Source organism: Puma concolor, chromosome B4 (assembly GCF_028749965.1).
Source record: "Puma concolor isolate L17-30 chromosome B4, mPumCon1.1.hap2, whole genome shotgun sequence".
Classification (NCBI taxonomy): domain Eukaryota; kingdom Metazoa; phylum Chordata; class Mammalia; order Carnivora; family Felidae; genus Puma; species Puma concolor.
The window spans coordinates 82,081,456-82,095,186 of record NC_141673.1 but is presented as its reverse complement, the minus strand read 5'-3'; the positions used below and the strand labels follow the sequence as shown (position 1 = coordinate 82,095,186).

General features: G+C 42.0%; 2 protein-coding genes across 13 annotated transcripts in view; one reads left to right on the top strand and one right to left on the bottom strand.

Annotated features, from left to right (window-relative positions):
* Positions 1–13,731, top strand: part of PPFIBP1 (PPFIB scaffold protein 1) — a 173,461-nt gene that overhangs the window by 65,162 nt on the left and 94,568 nt on the right. Inside the window, exon 1 of one of the 12 annotated variants that reach the window (XM_086713769.1) lies at positions 10,950–10,968. The exons of the other annotated variants lie outside the window; for them this stretch is intronic. The gene's annotated coding sequence lies outside the window, so the exon portion shown is untranslated. Of the gene's footprint in view, positions 1–10,949; positions 10,969–13,731 lie in introns of those variants that run through there. 12 annotated transcript variants of the gene reach the window in all.
* CB4H12orf71 (chromosome B4 C12orf71 homolog) lies at positions 7,926–10,049 on the bottom strand. Its single transcript, XM_025930842.2, has 2 exons — positions 8,977–10,049; positions 7,926–8,296 (listed from the first exon to the last, which is right to left on the bottom strand). The coding sequence occupies exons 1-2, from the start codon at positions 9,613–9,615 to the stop codon at positions 7,958–7,960; spliced, it is 978 nt and encodes a 325-aa protein (XP_025786627.1). The 5' UTR covers positions 9,616–10,049; the 3' UTR covers positions 7,926–7,957.

The window sequence follows — 13,731 nt, the reverse complement described above, 5'->3', positions numbered from 1 at the left end:
AAAACACCATGAGTGCTGATTTTGGGTTTACAAATACATTTTTGTTAGTGGGCAAATCCACAATATCTACTGTGTGACATGAGAAAAGTAATCCCAATTATTGTGGCGGGAACCCTTTTCAGTCCAGCTCTACAGAGTGTGTAGCAAACCAATCATTTAAGGTAAAAATAAGTTTCAAGTTGGTACTGTGCCCACTATCCAGAACACATTTTTAAACAGCCTCTGCTAATATGAAGACTGTTAAGGACAACTTGCCCAATTGGTGATTCCTATTGTTGAACAAGTGACAACACTATAGCCAGGCTTTGAACATGTAGAGAAAAGGAGCAATGGCTTGTGTATCCCCGTGTCCTTGACATGAAAGGTAATAACGGCCAGCACATAGTGGAACCCCAGTGGGTGAATGAGTACTAAAATGAACGAATGAAGGAAAGAGCAAGGAGAAATGTGCTTGGTATTATCTGACAGTCTACTTCAGGGCACCTTTGGAATCTGATGCATCTTTTCAGCTTAGCTGACTTCCTGCCTCCTGCATTTATTAAATTAACTCATGTAAATGCTTACTAAATGTCAGAGGAAGTAGAGTCTAGGAGCTGGGGTAGCATGGGGGATATTGCAGCTGGGCTGAGAGCGGAATAGGAGTACCGCCAACCATACTGAGAAGACTACTTGAGGGCTAAATCAGCATTTGATTCCTTCTTCCATCTCACCACGGAGCCTGACTGGCAGTTTCTTTCTTGGCTTTTTTGCTCATATTCCTGCTACCAACTTCTCTCCTCTTCAGTCCCCCTTCCACACTGCTGTTATTAGAAGCCTTTCTAGAACATGATTTAATCATCTCAGTGTCTTGCTTCAGAATTTCATTCTCCTCGTAAGATACAATTCAAAACTCCTTAGTGATCTGGCTCCATCCCTGCATTTCCAGCTTCTGTCTCTTACTCTTGCACTGAAGGACATCATCCTGTGTTCGGCGGCGGAACTAGACTTTTCACTGTCTCCCACGCATGCCCTTTAGGACTTTTGGCTTTTGCACAGTGTTGTTGCCAATGTTGTCTGCTCCTCCCAGATCTTCCCCTGTGCTGTGTCTGGCAAGATGCCCATCCCCCCCCAAGTACGAGCTCTTTAAGGGAAAGGTCTATCTAATCATCTTTGTGTATAGCCTCTCAGCCTGTAGCATGTTATGTTCCGTAAATGTAGTTGAGTGGGTGAATGAATTTAGACATTGTCTGGAGGATTAGGAAATACGAAGACTTAAAAAAAATCGTTTTAAGTAAAAAAGAGAGGATAGAATATCAGTTTGTACTCAGACAAATAGAAAGATGTGACAGTTCTCTTGCTAACTAGCTTTGTCTGATGGGTAAAAGTGAGCTTTTCCACTCAGGAAACATCTACACTACACCATGCTCCCTGGCCCCCAATATAAATATCCAGGAACTAGATTTAATTAAAGTAGAAGCTAAATTTTATATGAGAGGAAACAACGTGCAATTTCAGATATTATCTGTTGCTGTTATTTCCTGCAGATTAACCATTCATTTCACCAAATATTTATCACGGAGCTACTATGTCCAAGAAACAGGGCCAGGGGCTTTGGAGCATGAAAAGAAAAGATAAGCAGAACACAGGAGCTTTTGTCTAGTGGGAGGGAAGGACATGAAAGCACATTTCTGTAAAACAGGATAAAACGTACACTTATTACAGGTAGTGCTGTGGTAGCAGAAAAAAGGGTGAGGTTATTTCTAGCCTGCTCACTTCTATACAAGAGCTTGAATTTAACGTGAACCTGGAAAGGGTGCACTTGGGAGTAGGTAGGTAGCAGGGCAGAGGAACACGATTAGGGTGGTTCCAAAGAGAGAGAGGACAGTATAAGCAAAGATGCCGAGGCAAGAAAGTACAGGGGATAAGTACTGCAAGGAGCGGGATGGGTGAGTGCAGAGCATTGTAAGATAAGACCGGAAAAGTACATCAGGATCTTATTTTAGAAGGATTTAATGACAGTTTGCTTGGACTCTGTTCTGTAGGCACAAGGAGCTGTGGCAGAATTTTAACAGGAAGATTTTAAAAAGGAAATATGTGACAGCAGCCAGCAACAGCTAAAATTTGTAAGCAGATATCGTGTGCCAGGCGCTTTTTCTAAATCCTCACCACAACACTTTGAGGCTAGTACTAATAGGATCACTTTTGATAGATAAAACGGAAAGCCCGGAGAGGTTAAGTAACTTCCCAGGATCCATAGCCCATAAGAGGTGGACCTGAGATTTGAAGCCAGAAAATCTTATTTGTGAATGTGGGTTTTGAACCTGGGATTGAAGAGTAGGACTCAAGGAGTCTCTGAACTTTTCTCAATTATTTGCAGAGTGTTAATATCTATGAATGTATACCTTTGTTTAAGACAAACGTCTCTAGCTTTAATCCTGTAAGTTGGAGCACACCAAATGATGTGAATAAAGACTGGAGCAGTGCCCCATTTTGCCCTCATGAATCCCCAGTATGTACCATGCATCATATGGTGATGGTGTGCTTACGCTGCTTCTTAGATTGGAAAAAGAACACTCTCGCACTGCTCAAAATAAAAGGAAATGTCAGAAACCATTTGTAAGAATTATTAGTACTATAAAGTGTCAGGCTGTTCCTTGGTTTGTGAAAAACAGAAAATGTCCAACAAGTTTTGTTTTGTTTTGTTTTGTTTTTTTGAAGGTAAACATGAGCTCTCCAGGCCCTGGAACTTGGGATAACATGAAAGAGAAGAGAGCTAGCTGTCCATTGGGCAAAAATCATTCTTTTAAATTTCAACAAAAGCTAAGGGCACAGCTAAGGGTGGCTGTGTCAGTTAAGTGTCCGATTTCAGCTCAGGTCGTGAGCTTGTGAGTTCGAGCCCCACATTGCATCAGGCTCTATGCTGACAGCTTGGAGCCTGGAGCCTGCTTTGGATTCTGTCTCCTCTCTCTCTGCCCCTCCCCTGCTCTCTCTCTCTCTCTCTCTCTCTCTCTCTCTCAATTAAACATTAAAACAAATTTAAATTCCAACAAAAGCTAAATGAACTCTGGAAATCTGAAATGTTTTTGAAAAATGCCTAGATATTAGTCTGTTTTCAACTAGATCAACTAACAATTCAGTTAGTACTCTACTGAATCAATTATTACCATGGTGGTTTCAGTAGAGTACTAACTGAATTGTTGATTACTTTACTGGAGAAAAATTCTCCTTTTCATCCCCATCCCTGTTTGGAGAGAATCTAGGCCCCAAAGACAGATGGTAGTGGGGTTGATGAGAGGGGAGCATAAAAACGACTCTCCAAACCTGTATTAACAATGAATGTGTCCAGTGTTTTCCTTTGTGATGAGTGCATGGGAAAGTTCTATGAGGAAGGAGGGATCTCTTTAGTTTTGGAGATTTGCACTTAAAATAATCTTTATTGATGCAGGTAAGGAAGAATGAAGTTAAATTGTCATTCTGATTTCCTTCTAGACTAAGAGAATTCAGTAATAATGAGATGAATTTTCATTCAACAGCCACAACCTGAATAGATATTTGATGTCTGCCCTCCCATTTGAAAATGCCTCACAAGTATTTCCTGATGAAATACTTCAAGCATATTAGATTGAAATTAAAAAGGGCATCAAAACCATGGAATTCCTTGGAAAGGTGGAATAGTAAACAAATTGTTTAGTAAGGGGATTTCTTGATCTAGGTTTATAATCCTTTTGGGAATTCACCCTAAGGCTTTTGTACCCACACGACTCATGACTGGCTCACTCAGTGGTTTGGTGTTATCTGATGAGGATCTTATTTCACTTTTGAAAGCAGGGTGTTGTTCTCTTTGTTGGGGTCTGAGGGGGTAGCAGGAAAAGACGGACTCCATGAAGTGCAACGTAAAGCCTCCCCATCCATCTTGAAATTAGAGAGCCCACTGCATGGAATAGAATTTCTTCTACTTGTCACTCATAATGAAAAGACTTATTTTTGAAGCAGTTTGTTTAAGCCTCCTGCCTAAACAAAATCGTTCTTAACTATTGGGGTACAAACCTTACCAGACAGTCTTGTGAATTCATGTAGAATTTGTTCCATTTTTCCTTTTTTTTGTTAAGAGGATTTGGCCCACTGTTTTTGTAACCAGGTAGATGTAGACCTGTGTGTCTTCTGGAGCCATGAACTTTAATATTCTGTTCTTTAAATCTGGATAAGATGGTTTTGCCCTTGTTTTGCTGGTATGGTACACACACTTTTCTCTCAAGGGGATCTTGCTAAGTAAGAGATTGACATGGGATGATGTATACAATTTTACATTAGTCTATCTGATTCTGTGTGTGGAGGGGGCTGAATACTGTCTATGTTTGCTTGATAAGCTTTCGCTGTATTCTGGCTCGTTATGATGTTATAGATTGTAGAATATGAATATTTAAGTTAAACTGAGCTTTATGGGTTTCAAGGTTGAGTAGTTCACTTGAAAGAATTGTTTTCATTTTGAGATAATGGGATCCCAAAACGTATTGGTTAAGTAGATTACCATGTGTCTGATAAGTGCAATCATTCTAGCTTGAGGTTATAGCAAAGATTGTATCTTTGTATGACCACTTCCATTTTGCTCTAGGTCCTTTTGATGTATAAGTGGGCCTCCTAAAGCCCTAGCTCCATGTATGTGACATAAAGCCAATAACCTGGTCACAGTTTGGCATGTAGCCAATAGCTTCACAGCCTATTTGACACGATGATGAATGAGGAGGTGTTGAAATATTTCCTGTTTTTAAACACTTGGACTTGGTCTCTGAGATGTTGTATGATAAACCCAACGAATATTTAGAATTTGAATTCTTTACAAAGAATATTTGTTACAAAAGCTTATAAAATACATTGTTTGAATTTTAGAGAGGTTCATACCTGTCAAGCAGGTTTATAGAACACCAAGAATTAAGCACAAATATGTAAGATGTCTTGCTAGTGAACAGGGCTTCTTATTCACTGTGGGCAGTCTTTTGAGGTCGCTCATGTTGTTTGAGATTTTCTTGGAGCTTGACTTAATTACTAGAGAAAGTTAAAATAACAGAGCCCTGATTACGAGTGCCATGATGGTAGGAGAGGTCATCTTTTAGGCGTATCATACATCTAGTCTAAAACAACATTAGGGCTCCATGTGTATTTGTTGAATTAACATTTCAGATTAATTACTGAATTCCTCTGGTCTTAGATTTCTCAGTCTGTAGGTCACCACTTCTCTTGGCCTTTCACGGATTGCCATTTTCTTCCTGTCTCCCCGCTTTCTACTCTCATTCCTGCTCTTAACCCTGCTTGCCCTAACTTTTTTCTTTAAACTGTTTTTTTTTTTAATGTTTATTTTTTTGAGAGAGAGACACACATGCACACAGACAGAGATGAGTGGGGAGGGACTGAGAGAGATAGAGACACAGAATCGGAAGCAGGCTCCAGGCTCCGAGCTGTCAGCACAGAGCCTGACGCGGGGCTCGAACTCACGAACCGCAAGATCATGACCTGAGCTGAAGTCAGATGCTTAACCAACAGAGCCACCCAGGTGCCCCAGCTTGCCCTAACTTTTAACTTAAAGAATAGCAACTCTAAGCTGTTATATTTCACTTTTTTAAAAAATTGTATAGGAACAAGTTTAAAGAAATAAGTTATATTCAAATCATTTAAAAAATGTTATTGAGACAGACCACTGTGTACCAGACACTGTATAGTAAAAAGGAACCAAGAAGTTGGTCTGTAGGTAAACTAGTTGGATGAAGAGAGCTGAAAAGTACAAGTCATGGTGTGAGGGTGGCAGGATGGGGACTGGGGCCCAGCTTAAGGAAGGGCACGGTCAACTGCACCTGCCAGGGTCGTTCTTGGCTATAGTAACCTGAGAGCGGCATCTTTAAGGGCAAATTCCCCAGATAGTGGGGGAACTTGAAAAGGCAATGGGGGACATTCTCCAGGGAATGACGAAGGTAACCCCAGGATTTTGTGTGTTGGCCCCGATGAAAAGTACAGGTGTTCCTTTGGGGAATGTGGTGAGAATAGATTAAAAGAAGATCTGGAAAGGGCAACACATTGTGAATGTTACTAGATGTGGTGTGTATGCTGCAGTTTGGGAAGGAGGTGCACAGGGGGATCTGGAAGGAAGAGAATGAAAATCATGAACGGGTGCGGTAATGGTGTCCAAAGTCATGGTGAAGTCAAAGAGTGAGTGGAGGTGGAGCAGCGTGTTTGAGTGAGCTACTCAGATGGGAAGATGTTCTCAGAGAAGTGGATAAAGTGAGGAGTCTGCCTGTGAAGAAACTCGGGATGTGACTGTGAACATATATTGCTGAGCATATATTGCTATTGTTTGATTTCTTCCCTCCCGTTGTGCTGTCATTCCTTAGGCAATATCATCCCCAGTGTCTCTCACACATGACCAGCCTCAACTGCACACTTTAATGCTACACCAGTTTATCCAGCAGTGTAAAGTCCTCCACCTTATTAACTGTCCGACTCTTGGTTTCAGCTCAGGTCATGATCTCACAGGTCGTGGGTTCAAGCCCTGCGTCGGGCTCTGTGCTGACAGCTTGGAGCCTGCTTGGGATTCTTTCTCTCCCTCTCTCTCAGCCCCTTCCCTGCTTGCTCTCTATCTCTCAAAACAAGTAAATAAACATTAAAAAAAAAAATGTCCTCCACCTTAAACTAACCACATTTGTAACTGAAGCAACCTTATATATGAAACTGTTTAAAATCCACCTCTTCACATTTAATTATTTTTTAATATTCAATGGGTACTTCATACAGACAAAACTTATCACCCGTAATCTTTTTATAGTCATGTTTGCATGGCTTTATCTCTTAAATAATAAGCTCACTGAGCCCAAGGATTGTTTTTATAAGTTAGAAAAGTACTTGGACCTTCTATGTGCTAAATATTTGTGGAAGGAAGGGAGAAGGAGAAGAAGGAAGGCGAAAAGGGAATTGCAATTGAGGGAAGGGAGGAATTTGAGGGTTCTTTGGTAAATCTGTGAGTGAATAAGGAGGAGGTAGTGGTCCTGGGGAAGCAAATTGATAACAGTAACAGGGAGAGGTCAGGACAAAAGGGTGAGAGGTGAGCACAGGTCACCTCAACTTCTTAAAGAAGTTGAAATTCAGAGGAAAGTTGAATGACAATTGCAAAACCATTGCAGAAGGTATGGTGGGGAATGGGCTGGGAGAGGACTTGGTTGAATCAAGATCTGCTAAAACCCACACCTTTTGGTAAGTATTGCTTCTGTGTGGGAAATATTTCAATGAGAATTACTCTTAAGCTCTCATTCTTGGATGTCCCTTGGATTGAGGTTTCTGGGGAGATGCTCTGGAGAATGAATATCAGCAGCCACAGCAAAATTATGTATTAAGTGCTTGCCTTATCTCCTCAGTTCTCATAACAACCCTGTGAGGTACATATTGCTATCTTTCTCATCTTATGAGTGAAGCAGGGTAGACCTAGACTGGCTAAGTAGCCCTCCCAATTCTCTGATTCCTCCTGAGTGGGCCACTTACTCTAGCCAACACAGCACAGTCTAGAACCAGTCAGGTCCCCGGGGAACATCACACCTGCCATCAGAAATCCTGAAACACTGCCAATTGAAATCTGTTTCCTGAGTGACTCAGTATCCTCTGCCATTTGCTCAAGCCCTTGAAGTTCAACCCAAACCACACTACCATCTTGGGAATCTGTTGGGTTATAGTGTTGCCTCTTGAAAATGGGCATTTGGCTTAATATTAAAATAGGTTAAAATATATAAAAATAAAAGAGGGTAAAAATAGAGTAAGGATGGGGGGCAGAGGAGAGAAAAAGAATGCCTTCAAGTTAGGAAGGGTAATACTACTTAAAATTCACAGAGAATATATCTCAGTCTTCTAGCCAACATCTATATGTTCAGCCTGAGTCAACATGGTGAGCTGGAAGAGGAAGACATGACTAATAAGAACATGTGTTGTGTTTATTGGAAAACAATTAACTCGTGGGGATTGTAGAATAGAGGTTATCCGGCGATAGAGGGTGTCCTAATTCGAGGGAATCTTGGGGTTGGATTCTCTTGCCTCTGTGAGAGAGTCTTTTCTTTCGTGCCCGCTGATTGGGGCACTCAGTGGCCTCCTCCGGGTGTTGTCTCCCGAGAAGTGAGGAGAGGATTTGCTCCCTCAGCCAGTGGAAGACCCACCTCAGGTTCACACAGGAGATGGCCTGTGTGCTGGCATGAGCACCCTCCTTCTCTGGCTTCTCTGGCTGACCCGATGAGACTGAGGAGGTGTCTAGAGTGCTTGTCCTTTGGCTGTGAGTTGCCTGGTTTGTCATCTGCCAAGACAATGAATGAGTTAAAGACCTATAATCTGGACAACAGTGGGGCCGATATGTACCCATTCATGGAATTGAAATCCTTCTATCAAAAATAATCCAACTGTAAAGGCAAAGTTTTTTGTTTTTTGTTTTTGTTTTTTGTTTTTGTTTTTAACATTTATTCATTTTTGAGAGACAGCCCTCACAGGGGAGGGGCAGAGAGAGAGGGAGACACAGAATCTGAAGCAGCCTCTGAGGCTTAGCAGGCTCTGAGCTGTCAGCAGGAGCCCAACTCAGGGCTTGAACCCAGGAATTATGAGATCATGACCTGAACCAAAGTCAGACGCTTAACTGACTGAGCCACCCAGGCCCCCGCCTGTAAATGCAAAGTTTAAATCCTCATTAATAATTAAACACACACATATATTTTGGGTGGTCATCTTTGTTAGTTTTTTTTTTTTTTTTTAACTTTCCTACCCTCTTTTGTCCTTCAGTGCTCCTCGGTATTTCCCCTTCAGCTCCACCCTGACCCCTTTCCTTGCTGTTAGCCTTCTCCCTCCCTCTCCTGGCCTGTCAGACACCAAGGGGGTGTGGCCCTGCTTCAAAGCAGGTAGTAATACTCCATGTGTTCCAAACTGGTACCCCCAACCCCAACCAGGTCTCTTCCCTTCTTGCCTATGGGGCATCTCTGTGCTCACCTCAGTAAGTTCGCGTTCCTGAAGTCTTAGAGGAATCTGTGGAAACTGCATGGTACCTCTGTGTTGGCAGGGGTTGGGCAAGTCTTGGCAAGTATCATGTTCTTGACGACTGACCTGAGCTCTGTCTGGAGGGGAGCTGCTGAACAATTGGAAATCTTCCTCCTGAGCAGATTCAGGGAATGCAGAGCCATCATCATCATCTTTCTGGTTTTCCAGAAGTTTCTCAAACTTTTGCACAAGACCGTCCAGTTTGCTGAGAGTCAGTTGTGTGTTCTCTTCAGGGTACTTGTCTACCCACCAATTGACTCCATTTATGTCCCAGTTAACTATGGAATCTGAATTGTTAGAACCCACATCAATGTCCCAGGCCAGGGTGATGCTTAGTTTGCAAAACTGCTTTGGGTCGTCCTGAATTTGGTCTTGTCTCCTCAGGAGTCTGCCTGTACTTTCAGTTCTCCATGTCCCTTGGATAGGAGGGACAAAGATTGAAGGACCCTTGGAAGACACGTCTTTACGGGAGATGGTTTTCTTGTAGGAGGTGTCTTTACAGGGGAAATAGCCCACAGAGAGGCTCAGGTTTGATTCAGAGCTGCAGTCTGTAGAGTCAGTTCCATCATTGCTAGAGGATGAGTGTGCCATGGAGTTCAGGGGCTCAAATCTCAGGTGTCACCTCAGGAATCTTGTAAAGAAAGGAAAAAAAAATAGGTGGGATTAGGGGAGAAGAAGAGGGAAGTTCTGATGGTTGAGCAATAGCATTATTCATTCATTTTTCTACTTGTGACTATCCCATTCTGGTAGAAGTTCATCCTTTTTTTTTGTCTTCTTTAATGAAGGGCAAAAAAGGCCGCCCCGTCCCTTAAAAAATTTCTTTCTTTGTATAACAACACTTTTTACTAAGCCTTTCCACCTGATACCGCTCATCTTCTGTCTTGCTACAATTGAAAGAACTTGAATTATAAAAGAAAAAATGATCATTGTATAAAATTTGAAAAACACAGAAAAGCATAAAGGTGAAATTAAATATGCTTATGATCCTACTGTCTAGAGATATTGATAACCATCACTGAAAACATTTTGGTGGACTTCCTTTTCTTTATCTGTACATGTATGTGTACATGTGTGTTTGTACATATGCATACACACATACATATATCTAAATGGATGCCACATCAGCTGTTGAAAGTGAGATTATGTTTTATAGCATACCCTAGAGTAAACATATATATGGCTATTCTGTCATTTTTAACCACTTTCTTATTGATCATTAGGTGGTTGTTGTTTTAATAAATAGATCTTCAGTAAACCCTTTTGTCAATAAATCTTTGTGTCTCTCTGTCTATATATCTGTGTGGATTTATTGGACCAAAGATCACACACATATTAAAGCTTCCTGATAGTTGATATCAAATTGCTTTCCAGAAAGGTTATAGCCCTTGAGATGCCCATCCTCCCACCATCTGTTGGCACTTTTTAGCCCAGTTTTTTTTGTGATGCCCCTGGTAGGTAAGTGGGGGTGGAAGAATTACGTGGTCGCACACACGTGCGCGCATACACACACACGTACACACGCTCTGTCATGCCCTCCTCTGGTGGCTGCCCACATGAAAAAGGCGCTGCCAATTCCAGAGCCATAAACTGGGGATGTTAAAAATCCTCAGATCCCAACTGTCAGAGGCTACAGGTCCAACTGCCAAAAGTCTGTGTTCTGAGACTGTTGGTTACTATGGCAACACAAGGACCTAAGTTATAGTCAGAAATGTGGAAAGAGGAAAAAAAAGGGATAGAAATCCACAAGGGTTGTCTCCTTGCTTCCAGACTATTCTGTGCTCATACCATCCTAAGCTGAAGAGGCTCCCTCCTGAGGGCAGAAGGACAAAAGTGATGGCGGTTCCTTCCTTCTTTCATGTGGGTGTGCAAGATGGTTCCTGTCTTAAGGGAGGTGAGAGCCTATTTGGTGAGATGGACATAAACCACCTGTTATAGGACAGAATGGTAAGTGTAGCAACAGGACTTAAAGATAATGTGGGAGAATAAAAGGAGGTGCCTCATGCAGCCAGGGTGAGATTGGGTAGGGGTATCAGGAAAGGACTCCAGGAGGAGATTACTTCTGATCTGAGCATTTATGGGGGAGTAGAAGTTAGTGGGGTTAAAAGGGGTAGGGGTCCAGCGAGAGGGCCTTCCAGAGAGGGGACAGCTTGAGCAATGACACCTGGCTGACAAACAGCCGACTGTGTGGGGAGATCAAGTATGATGAGGTAAAGGGGAGTCAGTGAGATCATGGAAGGCCTTCCACCCCTGTTAGGGAACTGGGATTTTTTTTTTCCTGTAAGGCTGTACTTAGGATGGTGGTATTCAATTATCAGGCATTCTTCCAGGTAATTCAAAATATATTGAAATACTTGGCATGATTAAAACAAAACTTCCAGTGGACTTGGCAGGGTAGATGTTATTGGTTGGCTTTCATGAGAATGGGATCAGTAGGTTTGTACTGGGTTGAGGAATGAATGAGCAGAAAGGAAGTGAGAACAGTAAATACAGACTATATTTTAGAAATGTCTGAGGGGCACCTGGGTCAGTCAGTTAAGCATCTCAGGGTTTGTGAGTTTGAGCCCTGCTTCGGGCTCTGTGCTGACACCTCAGGGCCTGGACTCTGCTTCAGATTCTGTGTCTCCCTCTCTCTCTGCCCCTCCCCTGCTCATGCGATCTCTTTCTCTCTCTCTCTCTCAAAAATAAACATTAAAAAAAAAATTTTTTTTAAGTCTGAGAAAGTAGAAAGGAGGAAGCAGAGTCAGGTTAGTTTCTGCCCCCACTTCCCAAATAAAAAAGGGATAAGGAATAAATACAGGGGGAGACTTTTAAAATAAAAGAGATTGGCTGCTACTTTTGGAGAGAGTAAAGATGGGATTCATGGCTTGGGCACAGGGGTAGGTTGTTACACCCTCATTGTTATCCCATGAGATTACAAGGAGGAAAGTGAAAGTACATATAGAGAAATTGGTAGGAATGCAATGCTGAGGACCTCCATTTTCTTCTTTGAGTTTCCCAGCTAGGTGTTTGCCTTATTGTAAGATTAAGTCTATATTTTTTAATGCCAGTCTGTTAGCTGGATCTTTGTCCAGTTCTGTTAACTGCCTCCAGTAACATGGGTATCCTGGTCCTTCTGGAATTGGAAGCAGCATCCTTTCTGTTGACCAAGCCCTCTCATCTCCCAGGCTGCTCTTCCCTTAACCACTATTGTGAACTCTTCCCTTTCCAATGGCGTCATGAAGTTGTTTGAGAATTGATCAGATCATAGCTCCACAGTGATCGAGTCTGGTCACTTTGCCCTCACTGCTATAGTGTTCTCAGTGGGTAATTCATAGTTAGAAGTAGTAAATCTTTCATTGTTACCAAATGTGCAATTTGGAGGACAGACGTGCATCATGTAGGATTAAAGGCTCTTGGTTGCATGGACTAAACCAAAAAAAATTTTCTATGAGCAAAATCATCTTGGCAAATGAGTTATAGCAACCCCAGTCTGATCTAAACTAGGAGGCCATATGATACTGCTTTCAGGTCCGTTCAGTGATTTTCAGGAAGGGAATAGGGTACCTACTCAGAGTTTCCTAGAGGTAAAGCACATGTGTACTTTGAACAAGTATATTCTTTTTTTTTTTTTTCCAAGTTTGTTTATTTTTGAAAGAGAGCACAAGTGTGGGAGGGGCAGAGAAAGAGGGAGACACAGAATGTGAAGCAGGCGCCAGGCTCTGAGTTGAGCCCAATGCAGGGCTCGAACCCACGAGCTGTGAGATCATGATGTGAGCCGAAGTCGGACACTTAACTGACTGAGCCACCCAAGCACCACTGAACAAGTATGTTCTTTTTTTTTTTTTTTAATTTTTTTAATGTTTGTTTATTTTTGAGAGAGAGGGAAAGAGAAACAGCGCGCGAGTGGGGGAAAGGGCAAGGAGAGAGGGAGACACACAGAATCCGAGCAGGCTCCAGGCTCCGAGCTGTCAGTACAAAGCCCAGTGCAGGGCTCAAACCCTTGAACTGTGAGATCATGACCTGAGCCAAAGTCAGACGCTCAACGGACTGAGCCACCCAGGTGCCCCTGAACAAGTATATTCTTAAATTAACACTGATTAGATTCGCTTTTGGTCCATTTTTTAAAAAAAATTCAAGTTTTAAATAGCATTTTAAGAAACCATAAGGTTTTTGTACTTGTCAAAAAAGAGTCATGGATTTAAACACACGTGCACTCACAGGAAAAAAGCCAAGAAACACAGGTCGACTTAAAAGAACCTCAACTCATTGGAATCTATCAGTTGCTTAGGATCTTTTCCAAATATTTTTCTGTCTTTGTTTCCATTTAACAAGATTACATTTAAAGCTTGCTGTGACTCAAGTTTTTCACTGTTGTACTGGCTTAAATTTTAGGTTCTGTTAAAAAGGATTGTTTTAGGCAACTCTGTTTCAGGAGTCGGAGTTGGGGAGAAACTGTATATTCTTACCCAACAGCTGGCAAATGGCCGCAATTCTGATGAGTGGTTGAGGACCTAGATTAAACCCTGGGGAGTGGGGTGGAATCAGAACCTGCAGACTCTCTAGCATTTAATGAGTTTCTACTACATGGTAGGTCCTGTTCTAAGCACTTTACAAGTATGTAACTCTCACAGCAACCCAATCAGTTAAGTGCCATTATTTGCTCCATTTTACAGATGAAGGAAAATCAGTGAGTTATAGTTATAGCAACTATAACTATAGTTATATAGT